Source organism: Lampetra fluviatilis, chromosome 31 (genome assembly GCF_964198595.1).
Source record: "Lampetra fluviatilis chromosome 31, kcLamFluv1.1, whole genome shotgun sequence".
NCBI classification, from domain to species: domain Eukaryota; kingdom Metazoa; phylum Chordata; class Hyperoartia; order Petromyzontiformes; family Petromyzontidae; genus Lampetra; species Lampetra fluviatilis.
In genome coordinates this window covers 6762710-6785402 of record NC_136305.1, presented here as the reverse complement: position 1 = coordinate 6785402, position 22693 = coordinate 6762710, and the positions used below count along the sequence as shown (strand labels likewise).

At 49.6% G+C, this 22693-nt stretch overlaps 1 protein-coding gene across 1 annotated transcript in view; it reads right to left on the bottom strand.

Annotated features, from left to right (window-relative positions):
* Positions 1-22693, bottom strand: part of ADCY5 (adenylate cyclase 5) — a 212531-nt gene that overhangs the window by 13549 nt on the left and 176289 nt on the right. Inside the window, exons 9-14 of the mRNA XM_078870986.1 lie at positions 15112-15140; positions 12299-12446; positions 6753-6850; positions 4655-4742; positions 2784-2900; positions 1935-2093 (exon numbers count right to left, since the gene is read on the bottom strand). Coding sequence (XP_078727112.1) covers positions 1935-2093; positions 2784-2900; positions 4655-4742; positions 6753-6850; positions 12299-12446; positions 15112-15140 — 639 coding nt within the window. The remainder of the gene's footprint in view (positions 1-1934; positions 2094-2783; positions 2901-4654; positions 4743-6752; positions 6851-12298; positions 12447-15111; positions 15141-22693) is intronic.

The window sequence follows — 22693 nt, the reverse complement described above, 5'->3', positions numbered from 1 at the left end:
ACAAAAGATCCACACCACACCCACACACCCCCCGCCCCGCATCGCCGTAAGAGACTGTTTGGGGCAAGTGCCGAAAGCGAGAAGCTCCGCCAATGAAGGCCGCCACTGTGTTACATGACAGGGTTGGAGTGGCCAGCGCCGTGCCCCGGCAGTGGTGATGTTTTACACACCGTACCAGGTACTCATTTGACCTCGGGGGAGGGCCAGAACCCGTTCAGATGATCGTCACTGGAGCGGAATTACACTGGTCAAAAAAAAAAAAAATTTCTGGCCTGGACTTTTGCAGCTGTTTTAGACTAATTTCAGGGTGCTGATTCCAAATCTGTTCTCAGATTTGCTCTTTCACATCTCATTTTATGCTATCGGCATACCCCATTTTCATTGATTTTACCCGAAATTAACTCTGTCACTTATGATTGCAAGTTGTTGCGAGTCAGTGACTGCTTTAGTGTTAAAATATGGTGCTGCATTTTTAGGATAGTGTGTTTATAATATAATTTTATGTAGATATCCACATTTATTTAATATTTTTCTTCTGCAGTTTTGATTGAAAATGCAATATTTGATATCTCAAAAACCTGATGTGACAGACAAAAACCGATGCCAGATTTGGAATCAGCACCCCAAAATTACCGTAAACCCGTTGGAATACCTTATGCCAGAAAAAGTGTGTTGACCAGTGTTATTGAACTTGGTTCGGTGGCGTTTGTATCGCAGCACGGTAACCTCTGCGCCACCGCTCCCCACCGCCAAGCGCACACCAGCAGGGCGTTAACTCTCGGATGGCAACCTGACCACGGTCCATCGATTGAAATCGACGTTTATAGAGGTTTGACCATACCTCACCACGCCAGTCAATGCAAGTCGGTGAAGAGGGTGGGCCCAGGGTCAGTTAGCTGTGGCTGGGAATGGAACTCGGATTGGTTGGGTTCACCACGCAATGCGCTAACCACTGCGCCGCAGCTCGAGCGCTCCAATTCACTTGACAAGGCGCAAATTAGACAACTCTGGAAGGGCCTTTTATCACTGTGGCTCCTACAACATGGGAAGACTCCGCCTATAGAAATCAAATGGGTCAGGAATATCGCTGCGTTGAAGAGAAAATTAAAAAATGTTTTTTTTATGCAGCAGTGCCTATGACAAAACGTGATGAACAACGCCCTGAGCCCAATGATACAGGATGGCCATGAGATTGATTTTCTCTGAATTTGTTATATCTGTTATGCATAAGGAATCTCATTTTGAATCAGCTAATCTCTTTTTAATCTCTCGTGCGTCTCATCAGCAGGGCAATGCCACTCAAATTGGTATCACTTGCTCTGCTCCACCGCATTTGGGTCAGGCACATCACCGGCTAAATTAACATTTGAAAACGATGATGATGAGAATATGTGATCAGGTGATGAAAACCCTGTAACCAAATCGATGGCAGGCAGTATCTGAACCTGTCCTGCATCCACTCGCATATCCACCGACCTAGCGATTTAACAATCCATCGATACATCGATTAAAGTTTACAATAATAATTATAATCATTATGGCAACTTATATTATTCTGTGTGATAGCAGCAGCAATATGTTTAGAGGCTAATTGACAAAGTCGAGGCCTGCTGGTCACGATGAGACAGCTTCTGGAGAGAGTGAGAGAGTGAGTGTTTGAATGAGAGTGTGAGCGAATAAGTGCGTGAGTGAGTGTGTCAGTGTCTAAGTGACAGAGAAAGTGTATGTATGTTGAATTTCTCTCGCACCATACATAGCCAACCATGCTCATCGGAGATGCGTGGGAAGGAAAAGAAAAAAAGAGGGAGTGACAAAGTGAGTGAGTGAGAGTGAGCGAGTGAGTGAGAGAGTGAGTGCGTGTTTGAGTGAGTGCATGACTGAATGAGTGAGTGAGTGCATGAGCAAGTGAGTGAGAGAGTCATTCAGTGAGTCACCTCAGGGAAGCTGCAGTGCGGATGCAAGGAGCTGCACACGTGCGCCTCCTGGCCCAGCGAGAGGTTGAGCGAGCGCAGGAGGCAAACGTCGATGAGGGACGAGGACACGTTCAGGTCGCTCGCCACACACTCGCGCACGTCCACGCGGCTGCACACGAACTTCACAAAGACAAATATCCCCCGTGTAGCCTTAACAGACTGTTGGGGCAAGTGTTGTTAGCGAGCACCTATGAAGGCCGGCATGGCACATGAGAGGGTAGGTGGCCAGCACCACGCCCGGCCGCCTTTGTCTCCCCAGTAGCGATGTTTACACACCGCGCCAGGTACTCATTTGAGGCTGAGTCGACTTAGGGGAGGCCCAGGACCGGTTCAGATAATCGTCACCGATGTTGACCGGTGAGCGGGAATCGAACCCGGGCCACCAGGTTCATAGCGCAGCGTGCTAACCGCTACACTAGCGCTCTCCACGACACGAACTTCACACACACAGTCACGCACGCGCCAGCAGGTACCGTCACGGCCAGGAGGCACCGTCACGACCAGCGCCACCGCTACCAGCGCCACCGCTACCAGCGCCATCACTACCAGCGCCACCGCTACCAGCGCCATCACTACCAGCGCCATCACTACCACCAGTGTTACTTGCACCACCCAATACCAGCACCACCACTATCAGTAAATGCGTGAGTCGGCACACGCGCGCTCGTGTGCATGCGCACGTGAACGCCAGGCGGGTCGCTGTCGCAGTGCGTCGCACGCGTGGCGCTTGAGACCTGCCGGGCCTGGGTTTGGGTCTGGACTAGGGGGGGGTGGAGGTGGGGAGACGGGCGCGTGGGGCGGCCGGCTCACCATGTTGATGAACGCGGAGAGGAAGACGAGCAGCAGCGTGAGCACGCCCACGATGCTGCTGTTGGTCCGCGACTGCACGATCGTGATGGACAGCCGCTGCAGGTGAACCGGGAACACCTGGACGCCGCCAACGGAACCGGCAACAGCGACCGCCGTTACAGCACGCGTCTGCCCGCTGCGCCGATACGGCCGCCAAAACAACTTCCCGTCCGCGGTCATAAATGAGACCGCTTCGTTTAATTCCTCGCACCACGGCACATGCCAACCATGTCAACCGCGCTACGCCTCCGTGTTAAGTTGACGCGTAGCCAATATTACGGTTCGTGATAGATTCTCCGGGTTCGGCCACGTAACGATCCGACCAATTCTGTGTCCATAGGAACGTCCAACGCCCGACAGCCGAGCAAATACATTGTCACGTGCACAAGCTTTTAACGCGCCAATTCTTATTGATTTGGCTCACTCACCGGTACGTTGAAGAATAATTCTCGCAACCAAACTTGGCAGGTGGATGCAGAAGCCCTATGATCAACAAGCCCCTGCTCCAGCAATGTCACGAGGTGGAGGCAAGGCTGGAGCGAAGAGTGGTGCAGCGTACGTGTCTACGCTGAAATTCTTTAACACCGCACGTAGCCAACCGCGCTAATCGGAGGTGCCGGGTGGGGGAAGGACAACGAGAAGCTGAGACGTCTCCGATTGGCTCCGGTGTCACGAGAGATGGACTCATCCTCGGCAAATTGGCCTTCTCAAGACGACTTCACCTTCCTCTCTCCTGGCGGAGCTCGTCACATGGCCCTGTGTCGCACCTCTCCTGACTGGGCGGATGCCTTCTCACGACGCACGGTGCATGTCGCCCGAAATGGGCTCCTCTCTCCCTAACTAAACACGTGGTAGTAGGTTCTTTGCAGCCAAAACAACGATCCCCCGTTTGTATCTTGGCTAAGGTCGCGTGGACTGGCCCAAAAAGTACGACAGATTGCGTTCACAATCTCTATTATCCCTCACTACTCCTCCCCCCCTCCCCTCCCTGTGCTCAGCCACGTTTCCGCTCTTTTCCCCTCCTGGCTCCCCTCCATTGGACTAAACTCCCACTCCACATCACGCAGGCAACTTCACTCACCAGTTTTTCTTCCTCCCTTAGGACTCATCTTTCATCAAGAGCATATCCCTCGCCTACTCCCTGTCCTACTCCTTAAAACCTTCACCATCCTCCTCCTTCCGTCCTAACCTCGGCCCTCCCTTTCCCTATCATCACCCTCCCTTACCATCCTCCCTCTTCCCTCTCCAAACCTCGCCTCCCTCCCGTTCCCTGCCATCTCTTCCCCTCCCCAACATTCAAACCCCATCCCTTTTCCCTTACAGCCAATAACTAATGTACCATTTATAATTCTTGTAAAGCGCTTTGATAAAAGCGCGATATAAAATCATAGATAAGATAATAATGCATCTCATGTGGTTGTGAGCATTGCTCCTCAACAGATTTAGTCCCAGTGTGCCCTTGTTGCTTCTGCTGAAGGGGACTTCATAACAATGGCCACTGCTTGTTCATATTTTTAGCAGCGGTATCGATAGATGACGTTGTGGTGGCTGCTGAAGTGTTTAGTTTGTTGTCCTTCCCCCCACACCTCCGATTAGCACGGTTGGATACGTAGAGTCCGAAAGAAGTTCAACGTACGTCCATACAGACACACGGCCAACGAAACCGACGAGCTGGAACAACGATCGCGCGTTAAACGCCGGCTTTGTGTCGGGCTGGCGGCGGGTTCCTGAGCAACGCAGATCTGACCGCGTTGTCGCCGTCACCCGCGTGGCCATCGCGCGGTACGCAGAGCGAGTATCGACCCCCCCACCCCCCCATCCACCACGCCCACCTTGATGCAGGCGTAGATCCCGGACACGAACAGCGCCGACACCAGCACCACGAAGCACGTCAAATAGAAGCCCAGCATGAGCACTGAACTGTTGGGGCGGCGGGGGGCACAAGGAGGTCAAATTCAATAACACGAAGACTACAACACCATGCGCGATTACACACCAGTAAGGGCCACCGAGAGGCAAACCCTATCGGGAATTAACAAATGAATACTCAGCGGGGCCTAATGGCTCGTGAGTTCAAATGGGACGTGGAAATGAGGGGTCTGTTGGGAGACCGTGAGGAGAAACGAAGGGGATTGGTGGGGAGTCAGGAAAGTACCAGAAAGGACGGAGAAAAGGGTAAAAGGAGCGGAGCGAAAGTGCAGCACCTGAACGCCTGCATTCTTACTACAGTTGGCTACTTATGGTGCGAAAGAAGTGTTAAATATAAATATATACTGCACGCTGTGGGGAATACGTAACAAAGGCCAAGTTCAAGACTTACCCAGCCTGGAACCGCTTTACACATACACACCAGCTCCATAGACATAGCAGGTGACGAGAGAGAGAGGCGGGCACCCTCTCCCCTCTCGCTAGAAAGCCATTCTGCCTGCCCCCCATCCCCCCACCGATGAATCAGCCTTCCCATAGCGCAGCGCGGAATACGCTACCTACGTTGCAGTACAAGGTGGATTAGTATGTATGTACGTTGAACTTCTTTCTCACCGTACGTAGCCAACCGTGCCAATCGAAGATGCGGGGCGGGGGGGGGGAGGTCAACAAACTAAACGCAGCATCAGCCACTATTCATCTATCAATACAACTGCAAGAATTATGAGCGAGCAGTTGGCAGTGTTATGAAGTCGCTTCAGCAAAAGCAACGGGACACGTGATTACGACAGCATTGCCTCTGCCAGAGCCAGCAGTAATGAGTAGAGAGAAACTGCTGGTTAGCAGATGTGAATGGACCCATTTTTTTGTGAGTTCGTGGGGGAGTGAGCGAGTAGGGAGGGTGGGGAGTGGTGGAGTGAGTTAGTGGGAGTGTGGGTGAGTAGGGTGGGGAGTGGTGGAGTGAGTTCGTGGGTGAGTGGTGAAGGGTGAGTTAGCGGGTGAGTGGTGAAGGGTAGGGGAGTGGTGGAGTGGTGGAGTGAGTTCGTGGGTGAGTGGTGAAGGGTGAGTTTGCGGGTGAGTGGTGAACGGTAGGGGAGTGGTGGAGTGAGTTAGTGGGAGTGTGGGTGAGTAGGGTGGGGAGTGGTGGCGTGCGTTAGTGGTTGAGTGGTGGAGTGAGTTAGTGGGGAGTGGTGGAGTGAGTTCGTGGGTGAGTGGTGAAGGGTGAGTTAGCGGGTGAGTGGTGAAGGGTAGGGGAGTGGTGGAGTGGTGGAGTGAGTTCGTGGGTGAGTGGTGAAGGGTGAGTTTGCGGGTGAGTGGTGAACGGTAGGGGAGTGGTGGAGTGAGTTAGTGGGAGTGTGGGTGAGTAGGGTGGGGAGTGGTGGCGTGCGTTAGTGGTTGAGTGGTGGAGTGAGTTAGTGGGGAGTGGTGGAGTGAGTTCGTGGGTGAGTGGTGAAGGGTGAGTTAGCGGGTGAGTGGTGAAGGGTAGGGGAGTGGTGGAGTGGTGGAGTGAGTTCGTGGGTGAGTGGTGAAGGGTGAGTTTGCGGGTGAGTGTTGAAGGGTAGGGGAGTGGTGGAGTGAGTTAGTGGGAGTGTGGGTGAGTAGGGTGGGGAGTGGTGGCGTGCGTTAGTGGTTGAGTGGTGGAGTGAGTTAGTGGGGAGTGGTGGAGTGAGTTCGTGGGTGAGTGGTGAAGGGTGAGTTAGCGGGTGAGTGGTGAAGGGTAGGGGAGTGGTGGAGTGGTGGAGTGAGTTAGTGGGTGAGTGGTGAAGGGTGAGTTAGCGGGTGAGTGGTGGAGGGTAGGGGAGTGGTGGAGTGAGTTAGTGGGAGTGTGGGTGAGTAGGGTGGGGAGTGGTGGCATGCGTTAGTGGTTGAGTGGTGGAGTGAGTTAGTGGGGAGTGGTGGAGTGAGTTAGTGGGGAGTGGTGGAGTGAGTTAGTGGGGGAGTGGCTGAGTGGTGGAGGGCGGAGCAGGGGATGAGGGAGGGGCACGGGGAGAGGGGTGCACTCACTGGGGGGTGGCGGTGATCTGCACGAAGCAGATGAAGAGGAAGACGATGAAGGCGCAGCCCACGTAGGAGCCGAACCTGTCGTCCACCTCCTGCGAGTACTGCACACGCGCGCGCGGGAGAGACAGCCTGCTGTTTAACCGGCCACCCTTCTCGGGAGACTCAGCCTCGAATCAGCACTCTACCTGGTGTGGAGGTGTGCTCATGAATGTCAGTGATGGGTTTGAGACCAATGCAGCCAGGCATGTTGAGGAGCTGGAAGCGGATAGCATGGGAACGACTTTCGAGATTGCTTCGAGTGACCGCCGTTCCACGCACACGGCAGAGGGCAGCACTTTCCCACCCGCCCTGTGGCGGAGATTAAAACCAATCACTGCATGACAGTCAACCCGATGTTTTTTTTTATTCTCTAGAGTTTTAAAATAAGGCAATTTATTGCAGAACCAAATTTAATTCAATGGGTTGTTTTGTGTGTGTGTGTGCAGTCACAGTTGACGGAGATGAGAACGGCGGCTCACGTCTACGTTGAGAAGCCGGCTTAAGCACGGGCGGAGGCCTGGATTCGAAGCTAGGTTAGCGGCGATGCAAATCATGCATGCTTAATTACTGTATTTTTTGCTTAAATATATTATTCGTTGATGCTACATTGGCAGCGGTGCACAAAGATAACAACCAACTCAACACGTTGATCAATAAAACCTTTTAAAAAGTCTACAATAGGCGACGGTACGGGCAATGGCCTTTCTTCAGAGCACAGTGGTATGTACGTATGTATGTTTAACTTCTTTCTCACCATACGTAACCAACCGTGCTAATCGGAGCTGTGGGGAGAAAGACAACAAACTAAACACGAAAAGCAGTTCTAAAGAAATTCGTTTTCAATCTAGATTATTTTAAAGTGCATAGCTCCAGTGGCTTCTAAATATTGAAAGGAAGAGCGTTCCAGACGGCCGCAAAAGCGCATCTGAAAGCGCGCGATGCGGTGACCATCTTCGTTTGATGGCTCGCGAAAACCCGCTGCTTTTTACGAACATGTTGAGGTTTCTTTTGTTCTGATACATCATTCGATTTTTCGGGTACGAGCGATCGGGTCGACGCACAATTGGATTCGCACGCAACAACGCCGCGGATAAAAGGAGTCGCTCCCCACCATCCCCCGCTCGTGGCTGCCGACCGGGCATTTTACGACCACGCCAACACAGCCGTTATGAATGTACAAAGGCAGGTGTTCTATTGTGGGATACACCTGGGGGAGGCTGAGAGTGTGTGGGTGTCTGCGTCATGGGCACAAGGCATCATGAGTTAAACCCGTTTCCACCACCACATGGGACATATCCCCAATAGCTCTCGGTTATCATTATTATTATATGTACACGTTATTGCAGTCGATGCACCTCTGATTGGCACAGTTGGCTATGTACGGCGCGGGAGATGTTCAACGTACATACGATGCGCTTTACCCCAGGAAAAGCAAAGCATTTCTGATTTTTTTTAAGACGCCTGTTATATAATTATATCTACGTTGCTGATGGTGGTTTCGGTTGCACGATAAGCTCTACCCTTTCATCAGCAACTCGGTGAGGAGCGAGCGTGCTGGTGGGCGAGTGCCTCCCCATGCCCCGTTACGGGCTGCGGGGATTATTTCACCCCACCAGTCAGTGCAGGTTGGTAGAGGTGGGAGGGGGGTGAGTCTACATGTGGAAGCATAGAAGCACAGGACAACAATGGATTTTACTGCACTGCCTTCTCTTCCACTGGCCACAGCGTAGCACAGAACCTGCAGCCCATCCAAACATTATCTGGGTTCAACTTTGCTTAGCTGCTGGGATCTGATGGGATAGGGGATGCACATTTTGGCTTATTTTATACAAGGCAACTTTCAGATATGTAACACAAAAAATGTATTTTATCAACGGTGGCTGTTCTATGAGGAGACTGCCCCTGCCATAAAAATGTGGAATTTCAATGAGTGTCCCCGGGCTGTTTATGGATATAAAGGCTGATCAACACACGTGCTTGAAATCCCACTTGTTAAAACGTGCTCGATCAGGAGAGATCTGTACTCTTTGTTTTTTTCGGTAAAGTCACGTAGGTAAAAAAGGAAAATAAATTATTTTACCTACGTGACTTTACCGGAAAAAAAACAAAGAGTATAAACCCTTGCAGTCACGAAAACTTCAAATCTAGAAGGAGAGATCTTCTTGAAGAAAATGTTCATTTGGTGTCTTGATATTGTTACGAGCCTGTAACTTCCCGCTGCAGGGCAAAGGGGCTCTCCGCTATTCCATTCCAATCCATTCTGTTGCTGAGGCCTCCCGTGCAGTCGTGACCTCTGAACTCTGTGATGTCATCTCGCTGCTGCTGCCACCTTCTCTTCTGCTGTCTCCCTTCGCTTCTCCTCCCTCCCCCACGGTGTCCACTCCGCCGTGAGCTTTGTCTGTCGTCTCTGGTCTGTCATTATCGCAGTAACCATTGGCCCTGCCCATTTCCACTCGATTTATTTTTCCTTTTTTGCACGTGGTACAGTATTTTAAGTGTTATTTATGTCTTGAACGTGGGAGGAAAGCGGAATGCTCTGAGGAAAACCATGCGTACGACTGTGGTAGTTTTGGCCAATGGGACAGGATAATTAGTGATTTAGTATGTACGTATTTTAATAAGACACTAAGGACTGGCGTAACTCGGTCCTTTTCTGAGAATTCTCCCAAAATCACGGTAATGCCCTGAAATTATCACGCACGTAGAGATACCAGAGTATGGCGCACAGTGCTCATCTCATCGCCAGCCCTGAGTGTGCTGTGCAAATTCCAAATTGCCATGGCGGGAGCCAGTTTTATCCGCACAACCACGACAGCTGCAACTTCCAAGAAAACGATGCTCATTTGATCAACGTTAGAGAGATGCTGGGCTGGGTCGAGCTGAGTCGACCTCCTCTGCCCGGGATTTGAACTCAACAATTTTAATTATTTCAAGACGGGCATTCTATCCGCAGCCCCCGCCACCCCCCTCCCAACACTGATGGTCCCATCCCCCCCCAGCCAAATAGCTAAATAAAGGAAATCATGAACGCGTCTGCTGACTTGCCTGTACATTCATGGGTAGTTGAGACCAAGGAGTGCAATGTCCCAGTGAAATAAAACAAAAAACTGAACTATTTTTCACAATACAGGTTTTTTGTTTTTTGTTCAACTATTTTTTATTTCACCAGGTAAGGCCCACCGAGCTACGCAGCTCTTTATCTGAAGTGACCTGGCCAAAAGAGATAGCTCAACGGAGTGGCTTCTCGCGTGGAAATTGATAGCAGCCAAATACTCTAAATGCGTGTTTATAAATGTGGAGGGAAAAACCGAAGGACCCGGAGAAAAATCCATGTGACCACGGGGAGAGAGAGACAAAGAGAGAGAGAACACGCAAACTCCGATTATACAGGCGTCAGGGTCGGGATCGAACCCATGACCCTCCTGCGTGCCAGGCGAGGGAGTTAACAACTCGCCAACGGCGTCGCGAAAATAAGGGCAGGATGTGGGACGAACTGCGTCCCCGAACGGGCGGCACGGGCGGTCCCCTGGAGGTGCTCGCCATCAGCACTGTCGCCGGGTGGCGCGTTACGGCACGGACTCCGTCATCCCAGGGGTGCGGGGGGGGGGCAGGCGCCGTCCTTCCCTTTCCTGCCTCCCTTCCCCTTCTGTCCCGTCGTCACCATGGCGAGTAATTTCGCAAATGCACACACAAGTGCGAGCGTTGGGTCGTCTGGGGGTGCGTGGAGCTTAGGGGTGGGAAACGCGCACGCGCGGACGCGACTCGCACGTACACGTGCACGCACGCGCATTCGCGAGTGTAGGTGCGAGTGCTATTTGCGAACGCGAGGGCGCGGATGCGTGTCGTGCCGACGCGTCTGCCCGTGCACGTGCGCGCATCTTGCATTGCCGCCTACATGTCTGCGTTCGCTTGAGTAGAGCGGCGTGTTTCTGGATACGCGTACGTCTGTGCGCGCGTGGAGGGAAAAACCGGAGGACCCGGCGAAACATCCATGCGATCACGACCACGGCGAGAGGGACGCAAACTCCAAATACACAGGGTTGGGATGAAACCCACGACCTTCTGCATAACAGGCGAGGTAATTAACATGTCGCCACCATGATGGTCATCACCCATCCCAAATACTAACACTGGCTCAACCCCGCTCAGCTTCGGTTGTATGCAGGGTGATCTGGTCATAGGGGGCACTGCTGGTTACTAATGCTGCTGCTGCTGCTGGCATTGTTGGTGCTGCTGGTCCTGATGGTGCTGCTTGGCATTGCTGACGCTGTTGCTGCCGCTGCTGGGGCTGGGAACAAGTAAACCCATAAAAACAAAGTTTTTCACTATAAATCCTTTATATGCGTGGCGGCTAGAGTCTTCTCGTCCTCTGGCTTGAGATGGCTGCCACCTATGGGTCAGATGATTGTCTGCCAGTATTAAGCAATTGGTAATTAAATATTTAATTTGTTTTCCCTAAACAGTGTAAAATTTTGGAAGTTTTTTTTCACGAAAATTAATTGTCACACACAACGAGTCTGTGTGGAAAATGTCAGCTCGATTGGATCACGGGAAGTGGGTTAAAAAACGAGCGAAAGATTTGCACGGTCCTAAGCAAGCAAGCGAAATTAATATAAAGGATTTAAAAATATATTCGCCTGTGGAGGACGCGGGGATCGATCCCGCGACCTTTGGATGGGAAGCGAGGGCGCTACCAACTGCGCTACTCCGCCACGGCCTGTGGAGGGGTTACGCTCTGGGCTCCTACACTGTGACGTTCAGCCAAAGCCATGAATGAGTTGTATTTGAATAAATGTAAAATACATTTTTTTTGCCTAAAAAGTGTCAAATTTTGGGAATTTTTTTCACGAACATTAATTGTCTCGCACAACGAGTCTGTGTGGAAAATGTCAGCTCGATTGGATCACGGGAAGTGGGTTAAAAAACGAGCAAAATATTTGCACGGTCCTAAGCAAGCAAGCACGCAAGCAAGCAAGCACGCAAGCAAGCAAACAAGCCAACTTAATATAAAGGATGTAATCAGTATAACCCGTAAAAACAAAGTTTTCACTATAAATCCTTTATATGCGTGGCAGCGAACTTAATATAAAGGATTTAAAAATATATTCGCCTGTGGAGGACGCGGGGATCGATCCCGCGACCTTTGGATGGGAAGCGAGGGCGCTACCAACTGCGCTACTCCGCCACGGCCTGTGGAGGGGTTACGCTCTGGGCTCTTACACTGACGTTCAGCCAAAGCCATGAATGAGTTCTATTTGAATATATGTAAAATACATTTTTTTTGCCTAAAAAGTGTAAAATTTTGGGAATTTTTTTTCACGAACATTAATTGTCTCGCACAACAAGTCTGTGTGGAAAATGTCAGCTCGATTGGATCACGGGAAGTGGGTTAAAAAACGACCGAAAGATTTGCACGGTCGTAAGCAAGCAAGCAAGCACGCAAGCACGCAAGCAAGCACGCAAGCAAGCAAGCAAGCAAACTTAATATAAAGGATTTAAAAAGGCATCACCTTCTCCTCGAGCTCCGGCTTGCGGAACGTGAGCAAGATCTTCTTCACGTGCTCCGAGCGCAGGCGGTCGATGCTGCGCGCGTCGATGGCTCGGCCCAGGAACTCGTTCACCTCGTCGTCGGGGCTCAGGGCTTCCGGCATGATGCTCCTGCGACGATGGGACAACACCCGGGGGGCACACGCGGTGCGGTTTTATTCCGACTTCTCACCAACGCCCCAGCTAAGCCATACAACCGGGTGTTTTTAATTGTAATGCATAAAACTAAAATACAAAAACTATTTTACCACGTAAGGCCTCACTCAGCTGTGTAGCTCTTTTTAAGAAGCTCAATGGAGTGGCTTATCGCGTGCAAATTTATAGCAGCCAAATACTCATGTTGATTCTAAGTGTAAAGGGAAGAGCTGGGGGACCCAGATAAATATCCACACGACCACGGGGAGAACACGCAAACTCCAAAAAAACAACAGGCATCAGAGTCGGGATCAAACCCACGCCCTTCTGTATACCAGGCGAGGTATTTAACATCTTATCACCGTGGCGCCTAAAGGTACAGCCCTGCAATTGCTCTCGAGTCTGAGACCATCTAGAGAGACCACATCGAGTGGTATTTAGGCCTACTCTTACACACTGGCCAGACGTCATAAAAGAGATGGGAGTACCCACACTTTACCCCACCACACACAACCCATAAATTGACATTGGATGGGGTTGGCATGGTGGCAGGGGGTGGGGGGGGGGTGGTAGGCCCATGCCAACCACACTCTGTCGCCGAGCCAAGGTGACCCCCCTGTACAGGATTTGAACTTGCAAGCTGCCAACCGTGAGTCGTATGTTTTTAGTCACAGTGCCACGCATATGGATTACATTTAATTTCACCAACCATTGACATAGTGAGCATTCCAGCTGGGTGGTTCTGAAGCAAAAGTACCCAAATCACATGTCAGAAGGTCACTAGTTCAAAACAATTCTGCTCACGGATCAACTCAAGCCTCCATCATCATCATCATCAATTCTCCAGGGCCAATACGATTATTACCACTTTGTGCATTGTCAACGGATATACTGGCCACTGTTATAGGAATGAGGAATTTGCACCACTGACTCAGAGATGCGAATGGAGATGAGTTTCACCCCATGCTCATATTGGGCTTCAGACAAGTGTGTGCGTGTCTGAGTTACATATGCATGTATGTCCAAGTGTGATACTGCCTACCTTTGCACACGTGTGTGTGTGTGTGCGTGGCAGAGACAGAATGGGGAACAGTAGTGTAGTGGTTAGCGCACCGCTCACAGCCAACACCAGTGACGATAATTTGAATTGGTGCTGGGCTTCCCCTAGGTCGACTCAGCTTCAAATGACTACCTGGTGCAGTGTGTTTCAGCATCGCCGCTGGGGAGACAGAGGAGGTTAGGTGTGGTGCTGGCCACCCACCCCCTCGTGTGCCGTGCCGGCCTTCATAGGTGCTCGCAAGTCTGTTAAGGCTATACGGGGGATTTTAGTGTTTTGCAGCGGCAGCAGCAGTGTTGTAGTGGCTACGGCGCTGCCTTAAAAACCAGGCAACATCAGTTCAATTATCAGCCACGGCTGACATCACTGGGGAGACAAAGTTGGCCAGGCAAGATGTAAGCCACATCACGCCCCAAAAAGGCCCCGTGGGCCGTATCGGCCACACCACCCCCCACCCAGTGCGGTGCCGGCCCTCAAAGCTGATTTCTTATCCCAACAGTCTGTATGGTGATATTGAGGGCAGGGGGGGGGGCATTGGAATGCCAACACCATTCACCATTAGCCAACTCCCCAACACCTGTACACTTTCAACCTTTAACCGGCATCAATAAAACTACAAAACCATCCTTCTCAGTGCCCACAAAAGGACATTCAAAACGCCAAATGGGTTCGTTTTGTATTATACTTCCCATATCCCCCCCCCCCAAGCCCTCGCATACCACGCCAATTGCTTGCATTCTTTCCCGTAAATTAAACTAACAGCGATCGCATATATGGGCACGGTTTTGCAGGCCGTGGCGCCACGGGTGTTGCTAATGGGGAGAGTTTACAAGGGAAGGCGGTCACGAATCGTAGCGCGTGGCTCCGGGGTTTCGCGGTTATGCCCTGTCCCCAGAGCGCCACCGAGCCGGTGCCATCGAGCACCTGGGTTGCGAATCTGGGCAGCTCTGACCCCGCCGCCCCCGTTGGTCACTCCGAGTTGTTCAGGTCGAGCGAGTTTCGTGGTCTAAGAACGGCCACCACCACGTGACTGTGTCGAGGAGGCGTTGTTCGGACACGGAGCTCGGCTATGCAACTTTGGTGGTCAAACTGCTTGAGAGAGTCTCAACAGAGACACTCTGCCCTCTGTGTGTCTCAGTAGACACCCCTCTCTTTTCAGCAGGACATGTGTATGTGTGTGTATGTATGTATGTGTATGTATGTGTATGTATGTGTGTATGTGTATGTACGTGTGTGTGCATGCATACAGCGGAGCGCTGGGGCGCTAAAACACAGCAAGTTGGCACAGCAGGAGGCACAGGTGGTTCATCAGCCATTCATCTCAGTCAGTCGATTCATGGCACCTGGGTCTGTCCCGTGAGCTCCTGCCAGCGGTCGTTCGACACTTCACGTGGCCTCAAAGTGCACTTAGCCTGGCACAAGCGCTGTGACGACGTCACCGCCATCTATTGGCGAATGGCGGTTGTTGCTGTGCATGCTTGTGCGTATGGAGCACTTGCCCCAACGGTCTGTTGAAGGCCATACATGAACTAATTGTTGTGTATGTGCATGTGTGTGTACGCACATTCATGCATGCACACTTACTTGGTGTTCCCCATGTTGTCCACAAACCCCTGTGAAAACACAAACACACCGGATCACACGCGCGTCCACACAAGCGGTAAGATCCGGCTCTTGAATGAGACAAAACTATGTCACAACAACTATCTATTTGCTTACATATTCATTAAGTCAAACAAGCCAATGTGACAACGTGAATATACGGAAATGAGTAAACAGCCAAGGGGGGGCTGTATCAACATCAAAGTAAAAAGAGCGTTTCCTTTTTAAGTGTATCAACCGTTGAAAACTTCACGAGTGGCAGAATTTGTTTAAAATAAGAAGATGAAAAAAAGCCCCCAGGGAAGACAACGGTGACGACTGTCTGCCTCCTCCTCGCCGCAGATGCTGAAACGCAGCTCCGCCACAGCGTGAAGGAGGAGGCGGAGATCCATCCCGCCTGATACATCGTTTGTAAATCGTTGATTCGCACACTCACGGACATCATTTCATTAACACATTAAAAATAAATAATAGAGAGGAACGGCGTTCGACACGTGGGCTTTCACGACCAATATCATCCAACATGGTGGTAAGGGCTACAACACAGATGGTGCTGTCTATACAATCAAATGCAAACATCAATTGGTGCAGCTCCAAACGAGACATCGATCATTAATAACAAGATGGGAGCTCGGGATGGACGGAGGGAGTTTTGAGGCAAGCACCTCCCATTTTGTGGGGCAGAAGACTACAAACGATGGTTGGAGTTTCGATTTAAAGCTTTCGTGACTGCAGGGATTCATCTTCTTGGTTCTTTCGGTAAAGTCACGTAGAAGGGAAGTAATACAATAATAAAAATAAAACGGTAATAAAATAATAAAATAAAACATTCTTTTATTATGTTTAATTTTTATTATTTTATTACTTCCCTTCTACGTGACTTTACGAAAAGAACCAAGAAGATGGTTGGAGTCTCAAGCCGGGGGCTTTGGACTTTTCACCGAATGCCGCCACGCTGGGCTGCCCGCTACCCCGCGGTGTAACGTGAAATAAGAGTCGACCGATTGGTACGAGAAACGTTTTTGTGTCACGCGGGAAAGTTTGACTGCATCTCTCACGACGTCTTCACAAGGGGCGGGCGAGGGGGGGGGGGTCCTGCTAGATTTCGCAATCGGGAGCGGGGGGGGGGCGATGGTGGCCGCGTGTTTTCCCAATTGAGTCAATGTCCCCTGTTTCTTTTAACGTGTCAAGTTTCGAAAAAAGCGCTATTAGTAAAAGTTAAATAATTAAATATTACTAACAATGCAGTAGTAATGCACGTCATAATCATATCGTGTTTTTTTCTGATTTTGTTTGTTATTATCGTTGTTGTTTACGCATAGAAGGCCTCGCTGAGTCTCAATACTCTTTTTCAGGAGGGTCCTGCCAAGTTTTTGCAGCAGGGGGGGCGGGCGAGGTTTGCTGCGAGAAATTCAAAATTTAGTCATTTGCAGCTAAGTTTTCAGCATTGGGATCAGGGTGGAGTTCGGGGCGGGGGGGGCTATTACATTTTTTTTTTAAATACATTAATTCTATGCACCCGCAATTCCTAATGTGAGGGACAAAGTGAACCCCTGCCTCCCACCCCCCCAAATAGAGCAATCAAACTCCGCCTATGATTGGGACATTTTGGGCAATTCCCGTTACAGTATATTGAGTGTTTTTTTATTATTTCTAGGACAAGAAACCAGAGAACTCGGAGAAAACCCACTGCAAAAAAAGGAAAGAGCATCATCAACCACACACAGAAATGGATTGCTGAAATTCAACTTATTAAATCGGTTCTGTGGTGTTATATTCCAGGACTGGTCTTCGACACGACGTGCATCTCTGCTGCCTTTACGAGTTCTCCAATGATGTTAATTCTTCACTCTGTGCCATGAATCCAACAGCACAGCTGGGATATAATTGGCAGTATTATGTAATACAGTATAAATAAACAATGCCAAATTGCCTTTGACCAAACCAGAATTAATCAAAATCTTTTTATTACCCTGGAGAAATCCGATGAGCTATGAATTTATTTTTCACAGATGTCCAGGAGGGGCACGGACTCAGCAAGTTAAACCAAACGGAATGCCCCCCCAATCTTGGTCAGATCTCAGAAGCTAAGCAGGGCTGAGCCTGGCGAGTGCTTGGATGGGTGACCACCATGCACAAGACTGGAGTGTGGCAGTCGTATGGGCGGTAGAGGGCAATGCAGCAAAATCCACTGTTATGCACTCCCCAAAAGCCTTCGCCAACCTGCCATGACCGGCGTGGTGAAGTATGGTCAAAATATCTCTCAGCACCCCACAAGGAGTGTGGAGGCCCTCATTATCCAGTAGCGGATTGACAAAAACTGGCTATACATATGTATTACCAGATTTAAACATTGTGTATTGTAAATGGCTCGAATTCAAAAGGACTCTGGGTAACCTAGCAGGTAAGCACACTCACAGCCAGGGCCAGTTTGCAGAGAGGCGATGCTCAATTTCCACTGCAGCCGCTTTGATGATTGTTATGGTGAATTACCACAATAATTTACAGGCCTCCGTCAATTTTCTACTGGATGAAAGCTTCGACGCACGGTGTCGGTCATTTTGTGAATTTTTTGTTCGTTACTATCCTTAATGCTGGCCAGTATGCGTTGGTGAAGGTTGGAGCTGTGGGAGGAGTTATTCCCTGCTGGTGTTATCCGTGCCTGTTAAAAGCCGAGTCGACCTAGTGGAGGCCCAGATCAAGTTCTGATAATTATCACTCGTCCCTGATGTGAGCTGTGGCTGTGTAGCCGAGTGCGCAACGCCGCGCGCTAACCGCTGCCCCGCCACTCGCATCCGCCTCCGGCTTTAAGAAGTGGATATCAAAGACCCTGCGACAGAAAGTTCAACTTCTAAAACGATTGACGGGACAATCACAGAAACAACCGTGACCCGGTATAGAACTCAAACCTTGCAAGACCTATGATGGGCCGCACCAAAACGTGTTGTCAAACACAAATGCATGTGCATTTGGCAAAAGTCAATCTCTCTGTAGAATCGAAAGGATCAGGTTTTTTTTCCATCCCCAGACTAATATTACTCATGTTACTCAGGTCAGCTTGACAATCAATGTTTTATAATGAATCTCAATGAGCGCTCAACTTTTTTTTTGAAATAAAAGACAAAGAACCACTAAAGCAATACAATATGCACATTTATCAATGTCCGTACGTGTGTAAATATGCAAATGGCTTTCCTGTTATATGCATTATAAGTGTTATGCTTGTTTACTCAGGAAAGCCTCGCTCACTGAGTCTCAATGTTTCTGCCAAGTGTTTTAGAGTGGGGCGGGAGGGAAAGAAATGTTGCCGCTCGCAATGAAAACGAAGTGATTTGCAGGTTACAGTTTTCGCCACTGGGTTATGTATATTCATGGCTTATGGGAGGTAAATGCTGAACCCGGGGAAAGCCATGCACGGTTGGCTATGTACGGTGCAAAAGAAGTCCAACATACATGCACACGTGCACGTGCAAGGCGAGGACACACATCCACGCAAGGGTGGCACAGTCGGGTTTTTTACAATCGGGTTTAGTTGTCTTTTTATATTAAACCCGATCATCTGAGATTGGGAGAACTCCGGTTTAATTGGTTCTAATTGCAGAACCGCACTTCGCCAACTTCTCGACGATGGGCTTCATCCATGCCAAGCGAAGGAACTCACTGGCGCCCACGATTGTGGAGGAGAAGCTCGTGTTCATCAAGACCAACCTGCCCGCCGCATTCTACGACTACCCCGTGCCCGACGGCCCCGAGTACGATAGCAGCACCGACGAGGAAGCAGCCTAAGCCTTGGATCAGAGTTTCGTATTCATTAAACCAGGTTTCAATTCCCCGAAATCGGGTTTAATTGTATTAAAGAAAAAAACCCGATGCCTGCCGCTGGAAAAATCGGGTTTTTTCCACAAATGCATCCACGCAGAAAGGCACCCGAGTCGGGAATCGAACCCAGGCGTCTTCTTGCTTGCGGTGAGGCACGGTGGCACACGTGGTATTGAATCTCGGCAGACTCTCACACGAGCCGCGTGTGTTGTTGATGCCCTTTGTTCGACAAGGTCTTTGCAGCATCCATTAAATTATTAAACGATTGAGCATGGCTTTGGCTGCCAAAAAAGAAAACCAGTGGAGGGGGTGGCACGATGCTTCTGTGTACCAGCAGGGGGCAACGCGACCAACTCGCATGCACAAAGCACGTGGCCGTGCTGGACAGCAAGAGACAAAAACAGCCCCCCCCCCACCTTATTATAGCCCTTAAGCAGACTTTTGGGGCAAAGTGCTGTTCGTTATTTTCATACGCAACTGTAACCACACCCACACGCATGCATCCATACTTACACAAAAACAAAGATGTCCCTAACATGGACATATATTAGCACGGTTGGAAAAGCACGGTGCAAACGAAGTTCAACGTACATAGGCTGCACTCTTTGGTTCTTTCGGTAAAGTCAATCAAATAATAATGGAATGCGACGTTTCGGTTGCAATACAAGCAACCATTATCAGGTAAGAATGAATGATAAAACGCAGACACTGGAACAGCATAGGCAGACACACATGCAGAGAGAGACACACACACGAAGACACACACCAAGACAAACAGAAAGCTTTGAATCAAGTTTGTACATAGGCTGTTCGGGCAAGTGCTGAGATCGCAAGTTGATATGAAGGCACGCATGGTGCACGAGAGAGTGTGGTATGGCCAATACCACACCCGGCACCTGAGCTGGCACCACGAGACCCTGGGTTCAAATCCAAGCCACCGCCACAGACGGAACTGGATTCTGAAGTGGAACGAGTTGCTTTTTTCTTCTACTTAATCTTGTTAATTTTAGTTCTGAGGACAAATTATTAGATATTGGTTGGATTTGATCGCCATAGGGCAAATACGTTTGTGGCGGGTCATGTTGCCTTGGTGCCACTGTAGGCTTCAATTTGAGATTCGGGGAATTTTTACAGTTTTTTTCTCTCCAATCGTTTACATCGCATGTAATGTCACGTCCCTTCTTGCTTACAAAAGTGACGATACGCAACAATGCCACGCGACGTCACCTCTGGTGGAAAACGCACGGTCGCGACTTCATGGCGTTGACGCAACCGTACGGGTTTTTTTTTTACCACCTGAAATTTAACATCTAGGCCCAATTTCCATAGATTTTCGTTTTCCTTCAAATGAATCCGGAAAATTAGGAGCACATCCAGAGTGCACCGCTGCATTGCGATCAGTTGGGAATTAAGTGCACTAATTCCATCTCCCACATATCATCTTCCAGAAAACATCCTAACATCTTTGGGGGGGGGGGCGATTATTGCTTTCTGCGAAAGGTCCAAATGACAGAAATTTTCCTGGTGTTGTTTTACGAGTCGTGAAGCCAAGAGTGTAAACTGAACATAATTGTAAAAAGGGAAAAAATCAAATAGAAAAGCGCACACCAGTGACATGCCAATACGGATTTGCCATGAGATGCATCTGTCGGCTGTTATGTCTGCATATAAATAAGGTGGGGGGGGGAGGAGAGAGGCTTGCGAGCCGTCAATGGGGGCTGCATGTGAATTCTGTTCGCGTGCAACCCTTGTGTGGTGAGGCTCCTGAGCTCATTGATATTCAGAGACCGGACCGGCGCACATGCACACATACGCAGGCGCATGCACGCACGCACACGAGCAAGCATGCAAAGACAAAGTTTCTCCTTGTATAGCCTGAATGGATTGTTGGGGCAAGTGCTGTTGGCGAGCAACCTATGAAGGCTGCCATGGAGCACAATGGGGGTGGGTGGATAGGACCACGCTCGGTCGCCTTTGTCTCCCCAGTGGTGATGTTCACACATCGCACCAGGTACTCGTTTGAGGCTGAGTCGATCTAGGGGAGGCCCAGGACCGGTTCAGTTAATCGTCACTGGTGTTGGCCGTGAGCGGGAATCGAATGCAGGTCGTCGGGTTCGTAGCGCGGCGTGCTAACCGCTTCACTACCACTCCCCACTCACGCAGACACACACGCAGACACACACACACAGACACTCACACACACAGGCGCTTACTCATGCCCACACGCGCGTTGTATTAGCTTCCAGGGCACACACACACACATAAATGCACGCACAAACACATGCGCACATATATGCACGTTGAATTAATTAGCACCAGCATACACATGTACAACACAAAGATCTCCCCATATCTGGGGCAAATGCCTTAAGAGAGCACCTGTGAAGGCCGGCACGGTACACGAGGGGGTGGATGGCCGACACCATTCCGCCTTTGTGTCTCCAGTGGCGATGTTTACACACCACACCAGGTACTCATTTAAGACTGAGTCAACCTAGGGGATGCCCACGCCCAGTTTAAATATTCGCCACATGAGCAGGCATCGAACTTGGGTCACCGGGTTCATAGCAAATTGTGCTAACTACTGCGCCACCCCTCCCCACAAGAACACATACTGAGCACAAACGCAGAGCACTTAAATAGGAATAATACTGTAATGATGATTGACCAAATGGGTGACCTTTGTCATTGCTCTATAAATAAGACGTACCATTTAATCATATAGACGTTTTGGTTAGGTGCTCTTGGCGAGCACCTGTTAGGGCTGGTAAGGCACACGAGGTGGTGGTGAGTGCAACACCACGATCACCATCATCATCACCAACAACATCATCATCATCTCCACTATCATCATCACAATCACCACAATTATTATCCCCACCAACATCATCATCATAATCACTACCACCATCAGCATCGCCACCAACATCACCATCATCAACACTACTACTGTCAAATCATTACCATTATTACCAACACCATCACTACTATCACCACCCCCATTTCCAACATCATCACGACCACCACCATTATCATCATTACCACCACTACCAAAATCATTATCATCACCACTCCTACTCCCACTGTCATAATCATCGTCATCGTCACTACTACTACCACCATCATCATCATTCTTATGATCACAATCACCACCACAATCAAGCACGCGATCACTGCCGCCGCCATCATCATCGCTGTCATGATGATTAAATAGACATCTATAAATTAATTCCTTAAAGAGTTAAATCACAACTCCAGATTAAGGGATGTTTAACAGATTGAAAGAGGGAAAAAGCTGGAAACTGTGTGGCTGTTTAACTCTCCAAGTACATGCACCGCCACTCCACTGCTGGGCGAGGGCCTTCCCAGGTTGCGTGGGCAGGTTATTTGACATATTCTTAGGTTTTTTCGGTAAAGTCACGTAGGTAAAACATTTAAATTAAAAATTAATAAAAGTAAAATAAAAATAAAATAAAAATCACGACGTTTCGGAGGCAACACAAGCTTCCGTCTTCAGGTGGAACCGTCACAGCACGATACAGATATTGATTTTACTTTTATTAATTTTAATTTTTTACCTACGTGACTTTACCGAAAAAACCTAAGAATATGAATCCTCGCAGTCACGAAAGCTTCAAATCTAGGTTATTTGACCTTACTTCACCGTGCTGGTGAGTGCGGGTTGGAAAAGGCAGGTAGCACAGGTTGAGGCAGGGAGCATAGGTGTACAATACAACAATGGATT